The sequence below is a fragment of the Atta colombica genome, unplaced genomic scaffold, assembly GCF_001594045.1.
Source record: "Atta colombica isolate Treedump-2 unplaced genomic scaffold, Acol1.0 scaffold166, whole genome shotgun sequence".
Lineage (NCBI taxonomy): Eukaryota > Metazoa > Arthropoda > Insecta > Hymenoptera > Formicidae > Atta > Atta colombica.
The window spans coordinates 1,175,576-1,183,317 of NW_017259257.1; the positions used below are offsets into that span (position 1 = coordinate 1,175,576).

Below are 7,742 nucleotides of genomic sequence, written 5' to 3' on the forward strand. Positions count from 1 at the left end.
TGCATTTTGAAATCAACATTTCGTATTGGCTGTATCGTAACAAACTTGCGATCGATTTGCAATTAATATAGAACTGGCTATAGAAGTCGTAACGATCGTAGAGTCTTAAGTCATAGAAAATTGATCAATTATAGTCGATTATTCTTCTCCTGTTCGACTGTAATTAGTTTTCTACAACTTAACGTGGGATCTACAATAGAAATCGTAGTGATAATAGGGTGTAGAAAATTAATCAATCATAGTCGAATATAAGAAAAATAATAGATTGGGATTGATTAATTTTCTACGATTTAGGACAACTGTTACCAACGTCGATTAACTTAATCGATGATTAACTCAATCAGCAATATAGTCAACAGCAAGACTGTATATTATTAACCTTATCTCTTTGTGATATATTTCTATCTTTGCGTTTTCTTTATCTGTGATAAAAATAATGAAAATCTTCTATCTATAATAATAATTCTGTTGAATGAATTAATCGTCCATTAAGTTAATCGACGTTGATAACAGTCAGCCTTATGACTGCGATTTTTATTGTAGACCTCATATTAAAAATTAGTCACAGTCGAATGTGAGAAGAATAATCGACTATGATTGGTCATTCCTTAAAGTATTTAAAGGGTTATGCAAAAATCTGTGTTGCGGTCTTAAAAAAGAGCGCTGGGCATCAACATGAAAAGGCACCTTAATTCGACAATGGAGTATAATAATACGGCGCGCTACTCGAAAATATATATGTATATCTCCTCATCTCGCTTCAGCACGGTGTGACTTCGCGGAAAGGAACATGACATCTGCAGAAATATCAGGCGCGATCTCGGTGAAATTTTCGAGACAATCGCGTTTCGCGATGATTAATTTAAAAGCGAAATCAGGCATTACGAATCCTTGGAGATTATTGGCGCGCAATTACGAAATACCATCTCTGATTCCGACAGCGGTAAGCAATAAGATAAGCAAGTGATACTCCATGTAATGAATAATGTACAACGTAGTAATGAGACATGAAACAGTTCTCTCAGTTTACTGGTGCACTTCGCGAGTACACGTTTCGAATATTCAAATGAGACAGCGTGAGTTTGTAAATGAATTATACAGCACTCGACAGACAAGTGACAAGTGACAATTACATGAAAAAGTGAGGATCTGCGAAGTGTGAGGACGAACGTTGAGTAACTTGAAACAACTTGAAGTGTTTAACACAGCAGATAGACTTTCCCTTTCCTTGCTGCGTCGTTTTTCTGATTTTTATTGCGGAGAAGATTTCAAGGCATGAGAAAATCACCTATCGGTGTCATGTTACGTAAACTCATGTCGCGGAATTACCTGTGTTTTAACCTTGACCTTTTTGCTCAACACTTTTTAGTGATGGGACACGTTACGTCGGATCGTACGATGCAACAGGAGTTAATATCAACATGGAATCCACTAGACGTATTCCAGGATGATGCACATTGTGAATACGCGGTGATCGTGCTGAATCGTCCCATACGCTGGCAGCACAACGTACTACTTCGATTCTGGCAAAAAGGTTGTACATTGACTGAAAATATCTTACGCTTGTTTTTGTTAGAGCTTTTGCACAAGAATGATCGAAATTGAGTTGTGAACGTTAATCGTAGTCGTAGATCAATATACAATGTTTTGTACCTTTTCTACGATAAGGTCATAAGCTGTGAGAAATTAGCCAATCACAGTCAAATATGAAACAAATGATTGATTATGATTGATTAGTTTTTTCTTTTCAATTTACAGTCTTATTGTAGAATAGGCTTAAATCAACTTACAACTATGACTTATGTTCCACAACTCAGTTACAGTCATCTTTGTATTTAGTTCTTTATTTATTGAATGTCAAGAAAGATAGAATAATGCTTATGTCAACTTGTGTCATCAAATAGAAAATGATTAACGAGAAACTACAAGCAAGTAAAACAATTTATGTTGTTGATTTATGTATCTCTTTGCATAAGCAGCTCGAATCACCATCACTGTGGATGGTGGAACACAGAGGTGGCTGAAGCATCTGGAAGAACAGGGAATAAACGCATTGAACACTGAGCACAAGCATTATGCACCAGATCTCATCACAGGGGATATGGATAGCTGTCCACCTTATATTGTTGAGAAGTTTGAAAGTATAGGATCCATTGTCATCAAGACTCCTGATCAGGATAACACAGATTATACCAAAGCTCTGCTGGAAGTCGCACACTATGCTAAGATGCATAATATAAATGTAATCATTTAGATTCTTATTGTTGCTTTTTTAAATTAATGGTTATATGATGAAATATATGAATATTGAAATATATATGAAATATATGAAATATGTGATATTTTTTGGCAGTTAGGTGAAATATACGTACTTGCAGAAACATCAGGCAGATTTGATCATATCATTGCCAATGTCAATACTCTATACAAAAGTGATAAGCTTGTGGGAAATACACGGGTAGAGTTTTTTTTATTTGAAAAACTTGTGATTATATTAAGTGTATTCTCCATATTAGATATATTCTGATTGAAGATTGTTTTTACAGGTGATACAACTTGCAAGCAATTCTATGACATGGATATTAAAACCTGGTATGCATAGTATACATATACCAGAAATTTTGGTTCAACAAAAATCTTGGTGTGGTTTACTACCATTTGGTTGTACTGTCAATTGTATATCAACGACTGGCTTGAAATGGAATTTAAGTATGTTTTATATCTCATTTATCTTGAAGTAAACCATTTATATTACATTACGTAAATATTTTATTATCTGTTATTTGAATAATTTTTTTGAATTCTATTTTTTTTCCTTATATTTCAGATAAAACAACTATGCAATTTGGAGGTTTGATAAGTACTTCAAATACTTATGAAGATTCCAAAGTGACTGTGGATACAGATACGCCGGTAATTTGGACTATGGGTATAGAATTTCTAGGGAAAGTATAAATAAAATATCTGTAATGTTATTCTGCTAATGTGATTATAAGATAATAACGCAGTTATAAGTAATAAGTGATGCAAATTCAGACATGGTCTAATTCAAATACTAAATATTAGCTAAAGTTAAATTTAAAATATTCTATTTGAACAATAGTAAACTGAAATGATAATTTTTTATTTTAAAAATCAGTTTTAAATTAGAGTGCTTTCTAGAAACTTATATAAGCGACATTGTAACACAGTGTATGATATGGAAGGACGATACAATGTCGCTATTTTAAATATTGATACTTTTTTTCCCGATATTTTGTCTTTCGATATATGTATTGACATTTGAACGGGAATATTGAATTTCTGATACGATCCATGAAGCCTGTGTTAATGTAGTACAGATTGATATTGAATTGCAAGTTGACCAATCGGAGCAAAATTACTAAACTTTAAATTAGTTTGGTGCATTTGGGGTTATTAGCGCTATTTCTGTCATTTTTTTTTCGTCGTTTATTAGATAACAAGGATGAAATCAAAGAAGGAATCTTCTTTATGGAGAATATAGAGTTTTCCACTCCAGAATTTTTGAAATGGATGAATTCCAGAATTTGATGATAAAAAAAATTGTCAATTTTTACAAATTTTAAAAAATTTTGTGATTTGACAAAAAACAGTATTTGATGATTAGGTAATATGTAAAAATATAATTTGCATATACAACAAAAGAGATAAAATATTTGTTATTTTGATATCCTCTTCCCGTTTGGATCCGTTTGGACTTTCCACCCATTAAAGTTTCCATCACTGGATAGAACGACATGAATAGTGCTAGCATTTCTCCGAATGCACTTTGTCTTCTGCTCAAGAGTATGTTTGAATTCCAACCTTTTTGTTTTAGCGGAAATAAAATAGTGTATGACTGTGTTCCATTGCTGGAAAACATCCTAATTTTTTGATGGCATCATTGGTATCATTGTGGAATCTGTATCTATTAAAATAATGTGTGATAGCAATGAATTGAATCATTTTACTTGTATACACGAGTCTTGTTGGGAAATAGAGTTATCATTTAACATAAAAATTGATTAGTCAAACATAAATTATTGGGTTGTCATGGAAAGTTCATGCTGATGTTGAAGGAAAATTGAAACATAGAAAATTTTAATTTAATAAATGTATACTAAAATTTAAATTTTAGTCGGCACTTTCCGGACAACCCAATATGTATGAATGATATTGTATTTATATTAGCTAGAAATTTACGAATTTTTTTACAACTGTTTTACATATAAATCATAATATCAAATATCATGAGTGCTTTTTAACAATGGACACAATCTTATACTGTGTGACATAGAATGTTTTCCAAACATACACAATATGATAGTTTTGAAAAGTTGGTAATAATGATATATTTCACACGCTCGTATGTAACTTTTTACAGTGTCGAGTAGTGTAATCTTGTGTCATAGGTGGAATACTTTATGTAAAACAGTATTACACAGATGACAGTGTAATACTGTTTTACATAAAGTATTCCACCTATGACACAAGATTACACTACTCGACACTGTAAAAAGTTACATACGAGTGTGTGAAATATGTCATTATTACCAATTTTTCAAAAAGTTATTTGGTAGTCGTATTTATTTTATAATATAATCTTCAAAAATTGTCAATTCTAAAAAATATTATAATTTAAAGGAATATTCTAGTCTAGAAGGCGAATTTTTATGCTATTTTTGCGAATTTAAAAAAAATATAAGATAAAGTTTTTTTGGACAGGTTTTTTTGTACATATTTATACATATTTGAAGAATTTCAGAATTTTTTTATTAAAAGATAATTAGTAAAATATATAAAAAAGCCTATCAGAGCCTACATTAGCTGTTCGGATGTACAGAAAACACTATTCTTGTGTGAAATGTAACAAAATGAATCAAATATAAACATTTTGATTTGAAGATGGTGATTCCCGACAACTTAACTCGTTCTTTATCCAAATGCCAAATTAACTATGTAATGAATTATATATAATTATACAAAGGATTATCAAAAATTATTAACTTATACAATAATAATATAAAAACTTATATAAAATAAAATAAAATCGGAGTCAAATACATTGTCATCTTGGAATTTGCGTTACTTATGTAATTTAGATTTATATTTTATATTGATAAGGATTCAAATTGAAGGGTCGAAACATTTATATTTGATTTGTTTTGTTCCACATGAGAATAAAGTATTTTTTGTGTCTCCGAACAACTTATGTAGATTCTAATGGGCTTTTTTTATATTTTTTATTGATAGATTCTTTCGAGCCTCATTTTATATATTTGTTTAAAAAATAATTGTTAATATACGCTGTATAAAATATTAAGTAACATCATGAAAAATAAGACTCTATGGCTGTCATGATTCCAGCTCTTTTGCTCATTTGAAACAAAAGAACTAAAGAAATTCTTAATTAGTATGAGTTTGGTTATAGCAGGTACGAAGAAAAAATATTAATAATTTAAAAAATGTCATATCGAAAATTAAATTTCGATTTTTGCCTTTTTTTTCACCAAAATGATTGTAAAAATTACAAAAATATATATTTCAATTTGATTGTAGTATGGGCTATAGCCATATATGTGCTGAAAATATGTGTACATATTTTCCCGACTCGATTGGTCAACTGGTTTTCGAGATGAGAGCCAATTTGAAAAACATGGTTTCGAGAACATGGTTTTTTTGTACTGTTATATAGAGATAGCTAGAATCCTCTTTTTTTCCCATGTTCTGTTGCCGGAAACCGTTAAATGTGTTACAACATTTCCAGCTTCTTCATTTTTCTCATCACTAAATTCTTTTGAAATAGGAAAGTTGATATCTTTCGAACTTCGCAATTTTTTTTTTACCCGTTAGACTAAAATATCTAAATGAAAATCGTATACCTACTATTGATATGATAAATATAATCATAAGAATAAGAATGGGAGATTACAATGTATTCTGATGTTACACTGTGAAACTGAACTGCATTCCAACAAGTATTTTACACAGTGTAATGTTCTGTATCCTAGCTGGAAAACAGCCATGTCATTTCTTTATTGAAAGGTATCTAATATCGATTTGTAATTGAAACGATTTTATTTCTTTGCCAGAGTGAAATAAAAGGTCTCACATAAGTAGTCTTACATATGAATATCCGAATGTAATTTTGAAACCTTTTATTGAGGTATTCCTAGAAAAAAAATAATAAAAATGTAAAACTTTGGTATTCATGAAATGATATAAAATGGCGACACAATTGAACACAACATTTTAACTGTGTATGATTGTATTGATTTGTGTCATAATTAGAAAACATAGAACCGTGCACTGTGTTACACAGTATCGTGTAAGTTACTGAAAAGTACATATTATCAGGCATTCTTAAATATAGGTTCAATATATTTATCATAATTGTTGCGAAATGCAATGAAATAATCTTGTAATATATTGTTATGTTCGCATTCCAATTTAAATGATATTAGTTAAAAAGAGTACAAACTAGTTTATTATAGTTAAAAGTTCCTATTTGCGCGTACGAAGTCAGAGTCATAGTAAAGTCACATGACAATATATGTATATATATATATGATTGTACTAATTTATCGATTCCAAAACAGATTATAGTTTTATACTATACAATCTTTTACTTAATATTCTTTTATTTAAAGCTTTTAATTTTTATTCAAAACTTTTTCTTTTATTCGGAGCTTTTAGTTTTTCACTCTTTTATAATTTATAAAATACGGAATAAGAACTCGCGATCATTGACGAATCGACTATACAGAACCAAAGTAAAGCGACGTAATAATAATATATGATTTTAAATTTTAAACTAAATTTTTTTACATAGAAATTGTATAGCTATAGAAGACTAAAAAAAAGTGTTTACTTTCATTTGCATACTTTCATTTGTTTTCCATAGTATGTATTATTAGATTTCTGATTTTTACTACATGTACTAGTGCTAATTTAGCTTATAGTGAAAAACAATATTTGTCTAGATAACACAAAAGTCTAAAAGATATCGTAAAGATACAAAAGTTTTTTTAAATAAATATTTTAATGTTTTGTGTTGTCTGGACAATCAAAATATTTTTTACATTGCACACGATTTGTATTATTTTAATAGATTTTTGTACACATACAGCACATGATGTAAGAAGTTTATGAAAATCAAATATATCTCGTTAAATCTTTTTCGAATGTTTCTAGGTAACACAACAAAACTTGTTCATTGCAAGTATTTATTTGGCACAGTGAGAGCGTCGAGTCGAAATAGTATCCCCCAGACAGTACCTGTCTATAATACTCGACGTATGTATTCGTATAACAGCAGGTCGCTGCCGCCACTATCGGGGCTAGAATCGGAGCGTGTACTTCGACGATCAGCTGTCGCGATTGTTTACATTTGTCGGCCGAGTGCCGGCTTGTGGTGGGGTTGAGAGTTGAGACCATCGTCCAGTTTCTTTCGGTCTGTCGCGTCGTGTGGTTCACGTAATCTACGAGTGCTTATCGTGCCTTATCGTCGCGCTGTCGCGCGGTATCGAACAAATGCCAGCGCGCACTTTTCTGTGTTTTCCAGAATTGGGTAAGCTTGTAACCCGCTGACGCGACTATAAGTCATAGCGAGTGTATAAAGAGGGCACGTATCTATAATAAAATATTTCTTGAAGATATTTATCTAATGAGTATTATATAGCGAGTAAAAATATAATGTTTTAAAGTAATATCTGAGCTAATACGCCGGTTAATATATATAT

General features: G+C 30.7%; 3 protein-coding genes across 5 annotated transcripts in view; 2 read left to right on the forward strand and 1 right to left on the reverse strand.

Annotated features, from left to right (window-relative positions):
• The window catches only part of LOC108686189 (UPF0565 protein C2orf69 homolog), a 38,803-nt gene that overhangs the window by 2,468 nt on the left and 28,593 nt on the right, over positions 1-7,742 (reverse strand). Inside the window, exon 1 of one of the 2 annotated variants that reach the window (XM_018191340.1) lies at positions 1,330-1,396. The exons of the other annotated variant lie outside the window; for it this stretch is intronic. The gene's annotated coding sequence lies outside the window, so the exon portion shown is untranslated. Of the gene's footprint in view, positions 1-1,329; positions 1,397-7,742 lie in introns of those variants that run through there. 2 annotated transcript variants of the gene reach the window in all.
• LOC108686190 (thiamin pyrophosphokinase 1) lies at positions 755-7,385 on the forward strand. The gene is made up of 7 exons (XM_018191342.1): positions 755-943; positions 1,370-1,534; positions 1,980-2,242; positions 2,354-2,458; positions 2,547-2,709; positions 2,828-2,913; positions 7,195-7,385. The coding sequence occupies exons 2-7, from the start codon at positions 1,372-1,374 to the stop codon at positions 7,240-7,242; spliced, it is 828 nt and encodes a 275-aa protein (XP_018046831.1). The 5' UTR covers positions 755-943; positions 1,370-1,371; the 3' UTR covers positions 7,243-7,385.
• The window catches only part of LOC108686187 (V-type proton ATPase 116 kDa subunit a), a 25,204-nt gene continuing 24,959 nt past the window's right edge, over positions 7,498-7,742 (forward strand). The window contains exon 1 of one of the 2 annotated variants that reach the window (XM_018191333.1): positions 7,498-7,570. The gene's annotated coding sequence lies outside the window, so the exon portion shown is untranslated. Of the gene's footprint in view, positions 7,625-7,742 lie in introns of both variants that reach the window. The other variant, XM_018191334.1, reaches the window with a different exon arrangement.

Bases quoted from the DNA above. Each gene is read 5' to 3' on its own strand.
- LOC108686190 (XM_018191342.1), top strand. From the start codon at position 1,372: ATGGGACACGTTACGTCGGATCGTACGATGCAACAGGAGTTAATATCA. The intron at 2,243-2,353 runs GTAATCATTTAG...ATTTTTTGGCAG, and splicing joins CTAAGATGCATAATATAAAT to TTAGGTGAAATATACGTACT. The intron at 2,459-2,546 runs GTAGAGTTTTTT...TTGTTTTTACAG, and splicing joins AGCTTGTGGGAAATACACGG to GTGATACAACTTGCAAGCAA.